The following is a 16,935-nucleotide window of genomic DNA, read 5'->3' as shown; positions in this document are numbered from 1 at the left end:
CCTATTTCTGGGGTTGAATTATCCCATGCAAGGAGAACGCACAATGACATCATCAACTCAGAAATTACTTCATACATCAAACACACAAATTACTAGTTGGGTAAATGGGTAGTTGGCTGTGTTTTTGTATTATTCCTCGTTCGTCGTTCGTCTGTCGGTTTATTTATTTGGCTCCAAAATCTGTGTTTTTCAACAGTTAAATTCAACAGAAATAACCTTTTAATTTTTTCAAATGTTCCTAAAGTCTGTATCCCAGTGCAGGCACAGGGCCGGCTGCCCCCAGCTCTGTAGAGCTAAACCTGGCTAGAGCTCATGTGGGCAAGTGTTGCCTGAGTAGCCTGTTCGCTTTGTTTTGCCCATAAATGGTATATTCTGGAGACTCACCTTAGCTGGTGATTCACAGCTTCTGCAAGAAAATATCTCTTCACCACGTCATTCATAGGCAGGCAAAACAACCCTGTTGAAAGTAAGAGCATCCATCATGTTTGTCCAACACTGTAGATTTCACTCTGACGTTAAGAAAGGATGAAGTGAACAAGTGTGTCTCATGTTGTTGCAGAAAACGTGGAAGAAGGCTATAAAGTAGCAGGCTCATTGTCAAACACGGTCATCACTAACCAAAATGAAGACGGCAGCTTTGCATGGACTATCATGCACTTGGATCTGCAGGGATGGAGGGAGCGAATAACAGACCACGATCAGGGCATAACTTAACCTGTGGCATGTATTGAATGATATGCAATGCATATGCATATTTCATCAAATAGTTGAATGGGGGTTTGTATTGATAAGAAACAAGCCGGATTGTATGATTTCCAGAGACACAATTTAGATTAAATTTTTTGGCTACAGTTAGAACCAGCAGTCGGTTAGATCTTGCTTGGACAAAGTTAGGGTCTCCTTAAAATCCTGTTTTTCTTTCTTTTACATTCAGGGTAAGTTCATCTTCCATCGACACACGCACATGTGCACGCGCACACAGAGAGTGAGAGCCCGGGGCCTAGACTGATTCCAGTGTTTCAGACAAGCTGACATTTCCAACCCTGTCCCCGTGTTTGTGCATGTGGTTGCATGCGTGTGTGTTCAGCCATGTGTCTTGTGCGCGCCCTCTAATAAATTCTGTCCTGGAACGCCTTAGCGTAAAGAATACATTGTCCCTAGTGGCAGTTGCTATGCTAATCAACCCTGCCTTCTCTGTTGAGCTATCCATAGGCTGTTGGAATGTACAGGAGACTCCACAGTGAAATCCCTTTTACATTGGGGATTTACTCCGCTCTCCCATTTTTGGGAAGGGGATCTCACTTTAATGTGTGCCCCTGCTCCGGGGCCCAGACTCATTAAAACAATGGTGGTAGCCATGTCACACAGGAACATTCCAGAAGCAGCACTGGCGGGAGGGCTGAGAGAGGAGGGTGGGGTTCTGGGGGCTCTGTAAGGGGCTCTGAAAGAAAACATTTAGGAAAGATAAATGTTGCTCCATTAGCAAGTCTTTTTAATTTGGGAAGTGAAAAAACAAGTGTTACTGATTGTGCCTCAGTTGTTTTAAATGTCTCCTGAAGTGGTGAGAAGATCAAAAGAGTGAAAGTAAATACGTTTCTATGAACGAACAAAGCAACAAGCAAATAGAAAACACAAAACAGAAATGTTCTTTCATTTGGTGCATCCTTATTCTAGGTGATCACATGAACCACGGACCTTGCAGAAATCTCAATCAATGACATCCCTTGCCACAAAAATACCTCCAGGAATAGCCTCACTCTGTGATGACATCATTTCCTGCTATTATGGCCCTGCAGGATGCTGTGTGATATACTATCAGATAAAGTTTCCTGTTGCCTTGGCTACCGCTCTGTTCTTTCTCTCCACTCCTCATGCGTTGGTAGGCGGGTCGGTATCATCCTCTACCATCCTGGTAGAGGATGGATCCTTGCCTAACTCAACAGTGGTGTGACGCTCATCGTACCACACCTGTGCTCTGAATCCGTAGAGCTGCTTTTCTTTCTCCTTTGTCGTCTTCATGAAGCGCTTTGAACCCCCCTGCCCCATTCATCCCTGCAGTGTGCAGAGAGGCAGAGCTAGTGCTGAGTGGTGCTGTCATCTTCCCAGCGAGCCCTCTACCTGCCCTCACCATCACATGACCTCATGCCTCCCTCGACTCCATGACTTATTCAACAGGACTCGTGGGGTCGTAGAGCTGTGGAAACCCAGAGCAACGGACGGACAATCTCATGACCGTCTGTGAGAGGGGTCAGAAATATATTTTTAAATTGTTGTTTTTTTACCTAGCCTTGTTGGAATATCGCTGATACTCACATTTGCGTTTCGCAATGTGTATCTGATTGGTCTTGGGTGGGCAGCATTTGATTTCCAAATATGGCCGTGGCCTTTTGTGTTAAAAAAACTCTGGCCAATCAGAGGGACACTTCTGCACTTTTCGCTCTTGCCAAATCTGGTTGGAAGACAAGCAAACACATATTCTAATCTGAGCAAAGCCTTGCGTTATAACGTTATCGTTCTGTCCATTTAAGATCGAAATAATTGTGATTGTCCCGAGAATTCTACTTTCCTAATGCAACGCAAATAGCCGCTGATAAATCCCACTTCTTTATTTTTGGGAGACACTTTCAACGGTCTCGAAGCCAGATTACTCCGCAGAGAGAAACAGAATGTGAACTCTCGAGATTGGGATGGTCTCCCGAAATGAGTTTTTACCTGCCAGGCTGGAAAAATGTACCGGCTGGTGGGAAGTGGGGAGTTTAGACCCTGTGTGTGTGAGGCTCAGGTGGAAGGCACGAGCATGGAGCTCCCCCCATTGCCTTAAGGATGTCTGAAGAGTGACGCGCCATAATTTTAAGGAACAAGATGGCACAAACATGAACTAAGGCGCACACCATAGACGCATGACGAAGAATAGCAGAGCTTCAGTCAGGCTGATAGACAAAAAGAGTCTAGTTAAGGAAAGAGGGATGTCCACTTTGCATCTTTCTTTTGTTGGTGGTTGAACCCTCAAGGACCAAAGCACCAGGTGGTATTCTTGCTGACAGATCCTGGTGTTGAACTGTCAACCTCTGGAAGGCCATGCTTCCTGCGAAATATTGAAGGATACTTAATGTTGTTCACTTGCAGAGCTTTTTAAAACCATAGGCCACTTGCCTCCACGTTTTACCCATTATGAAACCAATGACTGTGGTTTAATGAAATATTGCATAATGGGATTAATGTTTGGTTTGATATCATTCTATAATGTTTCTAACAAAAATTAAAATCGAACTAGGGAAATATAACTGGCACCCTGCAGCAGAACTAGTGTGTGTGTGTGTGTGTGTGTGTGTGTGTGTGTGTGTGTGTGTGTGTGTGTGTGTGTGTGTGTGTGTGTGTGTGTGTGTGTGTGTGTGGTGTGTGTTGATGGTGTTTTTCCAGTTGCATGGGGCTAAAAATGCACATCTTTCTACCTTAGAGAGAAAGAAAAATTAAGAGACACACATGACACGCAGTCATTACTCTCATAACTCATAGCCGCATTGTGCATACCCATTTGACCTGAGGAGAAAACAGGAAGTCTTGTTATTTTATTGGGCTGTAATAACGTTGCAACATAAGAGACTAATTCGGACCAAAGAAAAGGAGGGCTTGATCTAAACAATGATTGGCTGTAACAAATGTCGAGTAGTCGGTATCTACTGCATTCTACAGCTTGTATGTTCAAATCGCTTTGTTCATCGAACAAGTAATTCATTAACCCAAAGGCTTGGCCCCAAACAATTCTGACCGATCACGAATGGAAGTTTCAGAAACATAACAAGGCTGTGTCCTTGTTATGTGTGTGATACAATATTGTCACATTAATTGAATCCCAAAGGGTGTTTACTTGCACTCATCACATGCATTTTGTAGTGTATTTATAACTGTTTTGTTGCGTGTGTGTGTGTGTGTGTGTGTGTGTGTGTGTGTGTGTGTGTGTGTGTGTGTGTGCCGAGAGGCTCGTACAGATTGTGTCTGTGGTCTGTGTGAGAGCGGTTATGGGTTCACATTATGGAAATTATGTTATGATACATCAGTGTTCATTATTTCAAGAGGGTGATGGTGACCATTAAAAGGCTTCCCTGCTTTGAGACCCCTGATTTGGCTCTCACAATGTTGGGCTCCTTAAAAAGGATGTTTCAATCCTTGTTGAAGATCATGAAAAGGATTGTTGATCTGCGACTACCACTACTACGACTACAGTGAGTGCCCCTATCTGAGCCTGTGTCTATCTTCTTCCAGGACCAGTTTGAGAATCTGGACAAGCACACCCAGTGGGGGATCGACTTCCTGGAGCGATACGCCAAGTTTGTCAAGGAGAGGCTGGAGATCGAGCAGAACTATGCCAAGCAGTTACGGTGCGAACACACACACACACACACACACACACACACACACACACACACACACACACACACACACACACACACACACACACACACACACACACACACACACACACACACACACACACACACACACACACACTCTGTGATAACGGCATCATGTTCATAATAAGTACAGACCTATGACTTATTAAATGTTTAGAGATCTCTCATCACATCTTTGAGTTCCCCTAAGCAAACACTGTTTGTTTCGTGAATACAATGTGCTTAGCCCTATGGCATATCCTGCCATAAGGAATTTAATGTACTGAACTTTAATTTATTTTCATATGTTCTAGATTATCTTTAAGAATCAGCTGACAAGCATTTTGCCTGCTTGTTTAATATACATTATTTTGTTGTCTGTCTTTGAATAACAGGAATTTAGTAAAGAAGTACTGTCCAAAGCGGTCTAAAGATGAAGAGCCGAGGTGAGAAGCCTCCATATACCATCAAACTGTTTTACCTGCTGCTGTGTGTGTGTCATGATTCAACTATATCTTGTCGACTCATGTGTGTGAGAGTGAAGGCCACATAACATACAATTTGTGTGTGAGCTCAGGTTCACGTCGTGCATGTCATTCTACGCCATCCTGAACGAGCTCAACGACTACGCTGGCCAACGGGAGGTTGTGGCCGAGGAGATGGGCCACAAGGTGTACGGGGAGCTGATGATTTACAGCCAGGAGCTCAAGGCCGAACGGAAGCACGTGAGTGGCCACACCCGTTGTGGGCGGGGCTAGTACGGACATCTTTTGTTTTTAAAAAAAGCTTCTTTGCATACGAAATAAGTGTTGAAATCTGTTTGTGTGTTTACTCCTACAGCATCTACAGGAGGGCAGGAAGACAACGCAGTATTTTGAGCAGTGCTGGAAACAAATGGACAATGTGAGTTAATTATTGTTCGTAGTATTATTACTACTATTACGACTACTGAACTGGAGCTGGTTTTCAGCTTCAAGGAGTGTGTGATTTAAAGTGTTAATGCTTAAGATGCTGTGCATTACCATGGTTGTATTATCTTTTCTCATAAATACCAGACAGGCTTCTGGTTGTAAAACATGATTAGACTATATCTTGTAAACCACGATTTGACTATATAGATTAGATATTGTAAAACATAATTAGACTATTTATTATAAAACATAATTGGACTATATAGACTATACATTGTAAAACAGGATTAGACTAAACCTTGTAAAACAGGATTAGACCTTTTGAAACACAATTATACTATATGGAATATAACTTGTAAAAAACGATTAGACTACTTTGTAAAACATGATTAGACTATATGGACTGGATTTTGGTAAACATGATTAGACTATATAAACTATACCTTGTAAAACATGATTAGACTATAGGACTGGATTTTGTCAAATATTATTAGACTATATAGACTACCTTGTAAAACATGATTAGACTATATCTTGTAAAACATGATTAGACTGGACTTTGTAAAACATGCTCAGACTGAAGAACACTGTGCAACATGTAAGCAGTAAAATGTATTATCAACTTCAAATTTAAAAAAAATACAAGGTATGCTTTACAGACCTTAATAAATTCAGTTCGGTATTTCCTAGTGATTATCTGTCTTTTAGAAGTTGTGGATCTAAAACGGGCGAATGTGTTTATAAGTCATCATTGATACACATTTCCAGTCACATGTTGTCTCACAAACCTGCCAAAAAGGGCTGACTCCCTTAGAATTGAATGTGCACCTTTCTATCTTTAGTCACTACCTCGTTCCTTAAGTGACTAACTAGGTGACTACTCTTTCTGTCTCACCCTTTTTTTCTCCCTCTACCACTTAAGCTGTCCGTCTGTCATTAATGCAATACAGATGGACGGGCAGGAAGGAAAGTCTCTCGCTATCCCTCTCTCGACCACTCAATATAATTAGATGTTATGTTTTCTGTATTTTACATATACACTTGTTTACCCTTGAATTGTGGCATGAATGAAGTGTTGTAATGCAGCCCTGTTCTTTAAGTCTTAACTTGTTTTGAACTTGTATGACTGTGTGTTCTTTCTCTCTTTCTCCCGGTCTCTCACCATCCCTAGAGTAAAAAGAAGTTTGAGAGGGAGTGTAGAGAGGCGGAGAAATCCCAGTTGAGCTACGAAAGGTTGGATAATGACATCAACGCCACCAAATCAGAGGTGGAGAAGGTAAGGATGTCCCGTCCCCCTTGACCCCAACAAATGTACTCCAAATTGACAATTCACTTTTGAATGTGAACCTCAATGTATTCCTTTTGTTATCCATGTGACTACAGACGGCTATGCCATAAGGCTGTTGGTTGATGTTGTAAATGGTGTCTTTGTTCAGGCAAAGTCTCAGTACTACCAGCGGACACACCTGGCAGACGAGAGCAAGAACGAGTATGCTGCCCAGCTGCAGAACTTCAACGCAGAGCAGTGGAAGCACTTCCACACTACCATACCAAACATCTTCAAGGTACCCTCCCCCTCCCAGTCACACTGTTAACAATGCCAGACATACCTGGATACTGGGAGCAGGTGAACTGGTTTGCTGCATACCATGGATATATTCTGTGCAAATCTGTTGGAAGCTTCTGTTCAAACTACACCACTACAAAAACATGTAGAGGTTTCTCTTTCTAGTGAAGAGCTACGGTGATGCATGCCTTTGAAAGGGAAAATCATTTTAATGACAATGTTGATGGCGTTATGGTTCAAATTATAGTCCCCCCCCAATTAGAGGAGCTAAATGACAGTGCTTTTCTCTAGTCCAGCAGAAAGACACTGGCCCTGGGCGGCCATAGCTTCTAGCGCTGCCTTGAAACCTATTAAATCAAGTATATTTATTTATAAGGCACATAAAAATATAACCAGGGTTGACCAAAGTGCGGTTCAGCTAGGAGAAAACAGACCATGGCTGGGCTGTTGCTTTATAGGCAGCAGAAGTCCCCCATCCAAAACCACAAGTCTTTTTTACTATTTTGTATGAGTGAGTAATAAACCCATTCATGAGTAATACACAAGTCTTTTTCTGTAATGTTTTTTTTTTCAGTGACGATCAAAGACTACTTTTATATATGTACAGTTCATCCTACCACATCTCCAGGTTAAATAATTATAACAAGAGACAACATTCTTTACCTTTCTATACCCCAGGTAGACTTACTATGACATCTGTACGGCAAAAGTCACGAGTGAATGTCTTCCCCTCACCAGAACTTGCAGGCCATGGACGAGCGGCGCACGGTGAAGCTGGGCGAGACGTACCGGAGCTTCGCCGAGGTGGAGAGGAGGGTGGTGCCCATCGTCTCAAAGTGCCTGGAGGGCATGGTCTCGGCCGCCAAGGCCGTCGACGAACGCAAGGTATGCAGAGCTGGCGGAGGGGATGGTTGTGGTGGTAATGGTATGGGTGGATGGTGGTGATGATGAGGGTTGTGGTGGTGAGGGGGATTGTGTTGGAGATGATGAGGGTTGTGGTGGTGAGGGGGATTGTGTTGGAGATGTTGGGATGATGGTCATAGAGGTGGTGCGATAGATTTGCAGGTGATCAAGTCGTTTCGACACAAGGTACGGAGAGCTGGTGGAGGTGAGGGTGGTGGGGATGGAGGTTGTTGGTGGTGGAGGGGGTTCAGGGAGATGGTAGAGATGGGGTTTTTATGGTGGTGGTAATGGGTCGGGGGGGCTGGCCTGTGTCTCACTCTTTTTGTGTGTGTGTGTGTGTGTGTGTGTGTGTGTGTGTGTGTGTGTGTGTGTGTGTGTGTACTCCCCTCCCCAGGACTCGGGCATTGTGGTGGAATCCTTCAAGTCGGGCTTTGAGCCGCCGGCAGACTTCCCCTTCGAGGACTACAGCCAGAACCTGAGCCGCACGGGTTCGGACGCCACCATCAGCAACACACCCAAGGGTGAGAGGGACAAGGAGTTGGTGGGAGTAGGAGTTTCCGGTGGGACGCGGGCGGACCCCAAACACTCCATGGGCAAGGCCAAGAACAAACTCTGGCTGTTTGGCAAGAAACCAAAGGTGAGCAGCCATTTAGAGCATTGCTTTCACGTTTGATGCAAACTTGACTATACCATTGTGGATGGGACTGTTTGTTTGTATACCAAGAGCACCACCTTTTGTGTGTCCTTTGTCTCTCTCGCTCTCTGACTCATTAGAATGAGTCACTGTGTGGTCCAGACTTGACTAGTACTTGAGTCATCCATTAACTCTGACGTCACACACCAATCAAGCCATTAGTGTTCTATTCCGAGCCCTGACCCCACCCTTTTATTTGCTCCTCCCACTTTCTTCCTCGGAAGTCTTATCTCTGTCTTGATTTCTGTTATTCAGTGTTTGTCTACTACTTTCACTAGAGGTGTGTGTGTGTGTGTGTGTGTGTGTGTGTGTGTGTGTGTGTGTGTGTGTGTGTGTGTGTGTGTGTGTGTGTGTGTGTGTGTGTGTGTGTGTGTGTGTCTCTCAAAACAAAGGTAATGCGGTTGTACCCAAGCTTTAAAAAAAAAAATCTTAAAATAACAGACTGGACTTTGCCCTATATTCCAGAAAGAGTCGTTGTGCCGTTAATGATCTACCAGATGCTTTTCACAAGCAGGAACCTCTGAAGAGATTGTGTGTGTTTTTATTTAATTTATGCCTTTGTCCACATTAGATACTTATAAGATACTTACAGAAGCTGTGGATTGCTCTACACGTCTAGCATCATATATCACATACATTCTATTCTATTTTACTTATTTTACTATTATACTATATTCTTATTAGGTGAGTGCTGCATGCAGCGCTCAACTATTGTTCTTCATAAGTTTTATTCTTTCTTTCTTTCTTTCTTTCTTTCTTTCTTTCTTTCTTTCTTTCTTTCTTTCTTTCTTTCTTTCTTTCTTTCTTTCTTATTCTCTACAAACTTTGGGACCTATCTCCTTCCTAAATTTTTCACCTAGAGACTCCATTAAAATTTTTAAATATTCAGAATAGCTTCGAATCGTACGCTTCATCTTTTTTTAACATAGGAGTCAATGGGAGATACTGGTACTTCAACTGTTAAAGAGGTAACTAAATCAATTTTCAACCGTTTTTCTTCGTTCAAGCCATTTAACAAATCTAAACACTTGTATCTTCAATAATATCAAAACGTAATTTCGATATCATTTAAACTTTCTTCAGAATCACAGTTTTAGTTTCAAACCGTTATATTCTACAGTTGGTCCCATTGAAGCCATCTGCCCATCTGACACTTAAATTACTTAAGATATCGTAACTCGGTCAAATTTCAACCGTTTACCTTTGTTCAAACCATTTAACAAATATACACACTTGTATCTTCAATAATATCCAAACGGAATTTCAATATCATTTCAACTTTATTCAGTATCACAGTTTTAGTTTCATACCGGCTTCGTTTTCAGTCTCATTAATTTACGTTGACGCTGGAGCGTGATGACTAGTGTTGACTCGTTCGCGAACGAATCAGTTCGAATGAACGAATCGTTAAGACGAACGAACTGAACTGGTTCCTCTCTCTCTCGTTCGCCTCGTTCGTCTCGTTCGTTCTCAGACTCGACTCCTCCCAGACCCACTAGTCGCTGACTCGCTGACAGTTCGTTCACTCACTGTGTGAGTGGTGAGGAGGGACCGACTGAGAGACGTCACGACTCACGAGAGCCAGCCAATCGTATGCTGTTCTAGGACTGAGTCTAGGACGCTCTCGTTGAATTTTAGTCATGAGAGACAAAAATCAACCGGTTTAATGGGGAAAAAACAAATGGGCTTAGTGAGCGAGCTATCTATTATTCACATTGGCCATCTGTTGCATGGACGTATTTAAAGGATGCATTGTACATATTTATAATTCGAAATTCGTCCCAGCCTTTATACCACATTTTTGACAACCTACCAGCTCTCGTTGTGAAGACTAGTCACCGCGTAATTCGTTTCAATGGAAATCTTTATGTTGAAAGTATACTTTCAACATAAAGTGTACATATTTATCATTTGGAATTCGTCCCAGCCTTTATACCAGAAACTCTAGAGTCTATAGTGTAGCGACCCTGGGACATTTAAAGAGTTTGTGTGTTATGTGTTGCATTGTATTTTGTTGTCCGTTATGCCAGTTGTTCTCTGTGCATGCATTGGATGTTCTTCTTGTCAATCAGTGTGGGGGGCGAATCATCAGGTCAGCTGGGGGAGGGCCTTGAGAGAACAGAAGGGTGGGGGCTTGCACGTTGAAGGGACCGGGTTGGGGGGTTGTCCTGGTAACCGGTTGTTGTTAGTGTGGCTTTTTGCCGTTGGCTACGGGTTTTCAGTGACCTGGTTGGTTACATATAAGTCCCTTCAAGTACTCATGACTGGACATCGTTATGTCACCAGCGAGGTCATTACAATAGCGTATAACTGCGTTGTCTGATGACAGTTTAATGCATTTTTCACAATTAACCAGCTCTTGTTTTGAAGGCAGTGTTAATTTTGGCAGCTAGATTTAGTCTTTGGCTGCACAGGGTTCTGTTTATGGGAGCCTTAAACACCCGGGACACCCACCATCATTGCTAAATCAAGTCTATTATTTTGCTGATATGTTAAACATCCAATAATCAACTACACCCCCCATCCCGCTGCGTTTGGTTAATGTTGTAATGTTGACGTATGAGAATGAGAACGAGGGAGGCGCTGAGTCTGAGCCGTTCATTCAATGATTTGATTCACCGCTACCGGAAACTCGACTGAACGAACGAACGAATTAGGGGCTGAGTCTGACTGACTCAGAGAACCGTGTATGATTCGATTCACCGCTACCGGAAACTCGACTGAACGAACGAACGAACGAACGATTCGCGAACGACTCCTCATGGCGAACTGAATGACGCGAACTGATTCGCGGAAACGAATCACTAAATCCAACCCTAGTGATGACGTCCAGCAGTGTTGCCAGATTGGGCGATTTCCCCCCCAGATTGGGCTACTTTTGGAGGACGTTCAGGCAGTGTTGCCAGATTGGGCGGTTTTTCCCACTCTATTGAGCTACGTTTAATCACGCACCAGCTCGCTTCTCTTAAAGACGATACATTTCTGCATTTTTATCAATGCTTTGCGCTTTTCATTCAGCAGTAACTTTATTTTTTTCCAACCATTTACTTTTTCTTAAATGGTGTGCACCTTTGAACTATTGTTCAAATCCCTTTACTTGATTTAAGCCATTTAACGGTTCTTTTTGCCTTAGTCTATGTGGCTTTATTAAAAAATATTTTCAACCTCACTTTGTACTACAGCACTCACCACATTTTCTGCAGGAAATGCATCTAGTGCTTTTCTGGTCTTCATGTGACAGATGCAGACTTAAAGAACATGTTAAAAACAAACCTACAGAACATGTTAACAATACCGACTTACAGAACATGTAAAGGACTAGAAGCACATGTTAAACATAACTTGTTAAAGACTAGCTTACAGCCCATGTTAAAGACTAACAGAACATTTTGAAGAACATCTTACATAACATGTTAAAAACAAGCAGAACATGTTTGAGACTAACTTCATAACTTGTTTTGTCTAACATTCAGAACATGTTGAAAACAACTAGAACATATTGAAGACTAACTTGCATAACATGTTGAAGAATAACATAACTTGTTAAAGACTTACTTACAGTACTTGTTGAAGAGCAGCAGTACTTGTTGAAGAGCAGCAGTACTTGTTGAAGAGCAGCAACACTTTTTGAAGGCTAGCAGAACTTGTTGAAGACTAGCTGAACTTGTTGAAGACTAGCAGAACTTGTTGAAGACTAGCAGAACTTGTTGAAGACTAGCAGAACTTGTTGAAGACTAGCAGAACTTGTTGAAGACTAGCAGAACTTGTTGAAGACTAGCAGAACTTGTTGAAGACTAGCAAAACTTGTTCAAGACTAGCAGAACTTGTTGAAGACTAGCAGAACTTGTTGAAGACTAGCAGAACTTGTTGAAGACTAGCAGAACTTGTTGAAGACTAGCAGAACTTGTTGAAGACTAGCTGAACTTGTTGAAGACTAGCAGAACTTGTTGAAGACTAGCAGAACTTGTTGAAGACTAGCAGAACTTGTTGAAGACTAACTTACAGAACTTGTTGAAGACTAACTGAACTTGTTAAAGAATAACTTACCAAACTTTTTAAAGACTAACATAACTTGTTTAAGATTAACATAACTTGTGAAGATTAACAGAACTTGTTAAAGACTAACAGAACAGTTAAAGACTAACACAACTAGTTAAAGACTAACTTAATTTCTTAAAGAGTAACTTGCATAACTCGTTGAAGACTAACATAACTTGTTGAAGACTAGCAGAACTTGTTAGAGGCTAACTTGCAGAACTTGTTTGAGACTAACTTGCAGAACTTGTTAGAGACTAACTTACAGAACTTGTGGGAGACTAACTTACAGAACTTGTGGGAGACTTACTTACAGAACTTGGTAAAGACTAACTTACAGAAAATGTTAAAGACAAAAAAACAACTTCTTAAAGAATAACTTACAGAACATTTTGAAGCTGTGCTTCAAAACGTGCAGCAAAAGTGTGTAGGGATTGAGTGTAATTAAGGGCCGCTGTAACCTTTCACCTATCACTCCCATCCCCTCTGCTCACCACATCATGTTTTCTTTGTTTGCTCTCCTCCTCCCTCGTCAGTCTCCTTCCTCAGCCCCTCCCCCTCCTCCTCCTCTCTTGCCCTCCTCTTGCTCTGCATCCTCGTCCCGCCCACGCCCCCATCCCCGCCCCCTCTCTGAGCTCCAGCCCCCCACTCCCCCGTCCCGCTTCAGCTGGGACAGCGTGGGCCGCTGCCTGTCGGAAGTCACCAGCAGTGCTCCGCGCATGGCTGCGCTCCGGGGCCTGAAGAGAGGGGTGAGCCGGCAGGGAGACGCCCACCCCCACGGGCCTCCTCCTCTGCTCCTTGACTGCTCGTTCTTTAGGCGTGATGCAGTGGTTTTTGCCCTTTTGTGTTCGGTCAACCTCTCCGTACCTGGGACTCACTTCGATGGCTTTCAACATCTTAAAGTGCTTTTTGTCTTTCTCTTTGTATTTTAGTATTTCCTATATTCAGGTGATTGACAGCCTGTTTTTTGTCGTGAACGTGTGTTTGGTTTGCTGTGCAGTTTTTTGGGGATGTTATTTGGAGAGTTTTATAGGCCACTGAAGTTTTGTAGACTAGTTCAGATAAATTCTGGTGTGGGTGGGTGAATCTGCAGTCATTTCAAAAGGTAAAACTTCACTGGTCTATTGCCGTTATGTGCAGGAAAAGGGTGAAATTGGTGTGGTGAAGAACATATGGTGTGGTAGTGTGCTTGCTTGCCGAGTATAATACTAGTGTGTGTGTGTGTGTGTGTGTGTGTGTGTGTGTGTGTGTGTGTGTGTGTGTGTGTGTGTGTGTGTGTGTGTGTGTGTGTGTGTGTGTGTGTGTGTGTGTGTGTGGTGTCTCTGTGTTAGCATGGCTGTGCTAATACTGTATCACTATGCTGCGAAGCAGACAGTCTGAACAATAAACCGTCGATAACGCTGTCCACAGTGCCAAGACTGACAGCCAAACTGCTGTAGTTGGGGGTTTTCAGCCTATTCCATCTGTGCCATCCGTGATTGGACGCTGTTTTAGTAACTGGTTTAATCCATCTAAGGAAGGCGGTTGACCTCCTGATGGTCTGACGGTCAGCCAAAATGTAGAATGTTCTCTCGATAGACTGAACGGTCAAGCTGGGGGAATGGGCCGTTGATTCTGCATGATTTCTAAGACTGGCGCCGCTGACGATCCCACCACTAATGAGCTTTCCATGTTGTCTTGTCTCTTTAATTTGCATGGGTTATGCTTTACGGCTCAGTGGTCAATTAAAACGGTAAGGGTTGTGTTCTTGTGTGTGGGTGTGTGTGTGTGTGTAGCATTAACAGGTAGACTCAGCAAACTTTGTGTGTGCCTGCATTTGTAATTGTGTTGTTCCAACAGTACCTCTTGTGTGTCTCTTCTCTAGGAGAATACAGTAGATGACTGTGTAGTCCACTGCGTATAGGATCTGTTGTTAGCTTTAACATGTGCAGAGCTGGTGCCGAGTTATAAGCAGCACTGGATCATTACGATAGCTATTCTTTCCCTTCTCCCCTCACTTTGATTATTTAACATAGTCACTAACATTTACCCATCTCTAGAAAATATTTAAATCCATAATTCCCAGTGTCATTCCTTTTAGTTATTATATTGTCTCTGAAACTATTGGACTCCCATCAGAATTATCTGCACTTTCATGCCATGTTATGGATCTTTATAATTACAAGCTTTACTTGTAACAAACCCAGTATGGGTCCAGGCTAGCCTTTTTAACAACCAAAAATCTGATATTGATTTAGATGTGTTATATGTGTTATAATTGAGTGATGGCTGTGTTGTGGTATCAAGGGCTTTGGAGATAATGCCAACATATCTGCATGTGATTTACACATCCATTGTGTACGCCATATCTCAATACCATGCCAAATCCCATATTCTAAGCCTCTTCCATATGGCCAAGACCCGATTATACCCCATCACTGGCAGAGAGCCTCCTCTCTGACCTCACAAATGCTCACTGAACAGGACCGCTCTAGTATACGGCGTGGGCCACAATACTGGCCGGCCATGTGTGGCCTGAGGAAGTGACTCACAGCGGGGAATGTTGAGCGCTCTCTCCGCTCTCTCTCTCCTCCAGGCTCCGTCCCTGGAGGACTTCAGCCACCTGCCCCCGGAGCAGCGCAGGAAGAGGCTGCAGCAGAGGATAGACGAGCTCAGCAAGGAGCTCCAGAAGGAGGTGGACCAGAGGTGCAGTGAACCCGCCCCCCCGTCCCCGTTTAGCGATCCCTTCCCTCCAATGTGTTCATGTACACATGCATATACACACACCCATAGACACAATGCTTACTAGGGATGGGCATAATTAATCGATGCTCGATAATTGATCGTTAAGAAATGCGTCGATCAATTTATATTGTTATCGATCAAAAGGACGGAGAAATAACAAATCTAACCACCAGGGCGCGATGTTTTATTATTTCTAAGGACAAAAACGTAACAGCCAAATGAGCGGCAGTTGACTTGTGACGCAGCTCATTTGGAAACTTGCCAGCAAAGCAAGATTAGCCTAAACATGAAGTGGTCCAAGCGAAGTGTTGCGTGGGACCACTTCGATTTAAAAAACGGAGACGTTCACTGTACACACTGTGATGCCGTGTACAAGTATAATTCTGCGACGACTACTATGATGTATCACTTGAAAAACGCACATCCGACCTTGTTGGCCGGCAGTTCATCCTCCTCTCAACCTACCATCACCTCGGTCCTAGCTAGGAGGAGCTGCAACTCACAGCGGGCAGATAAAATTACTAAAGGAATCTGCAAGTTCATTCAGACAGACATGCTGCCTATAAGTGTAGTTGAAGGCAAAGGTTTTGGGAATCTGATGGATATAATGGAACCAGCCTATCACATTCCATCACGGCGCACAGTCACCAGACTCATTGAAACGCAGTATGAAGAAAGAAAAGAGGAGTTGTTTAAAAAGTTGGCCAAAGCTGAGAGTGTTGCTCTCACGACAGACTGCTGGACAGCTTTAACAGCTGAGAGCTATATTACCATCACTTGCCACTACATCGGCGATGACTGGGAAATGAACTCGGCTGTCCTGTTAACAGAAAGCCTGCCAGGCCGTCACACAGCCGACTGTCTCGCGGAGAAATTGAATGGGGCTGTGGAGCAATGGGGAATTGAAGGCCGAGTAATCGCCTGCGTACATGATAACGCGGCCAATATAGTCGCTGCTAACCGTCCAACCAGAGTCAGCTGGGTTTCCGTTGCCTGCTTTGCCCACACCCTCCAGCTGGCCATAAATGACGGCTTTGCACTTTACCTGAATCGGGTAATCGCCGCGGCTGGCAAACTGGTTGGTCACTTTAACCACAGCACAGTTGCCAGCAAAACTCTGCAAAAAAAACAAGAACAAATGGCCCTCCCAAGCCACCGGCTTATTCAATCATGTAAAACACGTTGGAACTCGGTCTGTGAAATGTTCGATCGGCTGGTGGAGCAACGGTGGGCTGTTGCTGCTGTCCTGTCGGACCGCACCGTGACCAAGCTCCAGGACGCCAGAATCCTGGAGCTGAAAGATGAGCATTGGCGGCTGATGGAGGAAATGCAGCCTGTGCTGAGAGCACTAAAGTGTGCCACCACCGTCATGTCTGCGGAGAAGGACGTCTCCATCTCCAACACTTATCCCATCACCTTCGGACTCATCAATGCCCATCTGATGCGCAAAGAAGGAGACGGGCCCAAGGTTATCGAGTTCAAAACTAAAGTGCGGTCGTCCCTCAGCACCCGAATGAATGTAAGCTACATTTAGTTAAGTTTCAATATGCCCAATAGCAAAAATGTTACAGGTAATAAGAATTACAACATAGCCTATACTTACATGCCTCTTATTGGATAGGCTAGATACGTTTTCCATTTAGCATTATAGATGCACAATTATTTCTGATTATTGATTTCCCCGCATCATTTATTTTCAGGTTCAGTCTG

General features: G+C 43.5%; 1 protein-coding gene across 2 annotated transcripts in view; it reads left to right on the top strand.

Annotated features, from left to right (window-relative positions):
* fnbp1l (formin binding protein 1-like) overlaps window positions 1-16,935 on the top strand; it is a 36,917-nt gene that overhangs the window by 10,347 nt on the left and 9,635 nt on the right. For both annotated transcript variants that reach the window (XM_079739517.1, XM_079739516.1), the window contains exons 2-10: window positions 4,264-4,379; window positions 4,787-4,837; window positions 4,969-5,116; window positions 5,232-5,294; window positions 6,474-6,578; window positions 6,739-6,867; window positions 7,608-7,754; window positions 8,167-8,409; window positions 15,077-15,186. In XM_079739517.1, the coding sequence (XP_079595643.1) occupies window positions 4,264-4,379; window positions 4,787-4,837; window positions 4,969-5,116; window positions 5,232-5,294; window positions 6,474-6,578; window positions 6,739-6,867; window positions 7,608-7,754; window positions 8,167-8,409; window positions 15,077-15,186 (1,112 nt within the window). The remainder of the gene's footprint in view (window positions 1-4,263; window positions 4,380-4,786; window positions 4,838-4,968; window positions 5,117-5,231; window positions 5,295-6,473; window positions 6,579-6,738; window positions 6,868-7,607; window positions 7,755-8,166; window positions 8,410-15,076; window positions 15,187-16,935) is intronic.

This window comes from Pollachius pollachius (assembly GCF_949987615.1).
Source record: "Pollachius pollachius genome assembly, chromosome: 7".
Lineage (NCBI taxonomy): Eukaryota > Metazoa > Chordata > Actinopteri > Gadiformes > Gadidae > Pollachius > Pollachius pollachius.
Note: the sequence above shows the minus strand (reverse complement) of the source record. Positions and strands in the feature narration are given on the sequence as shown.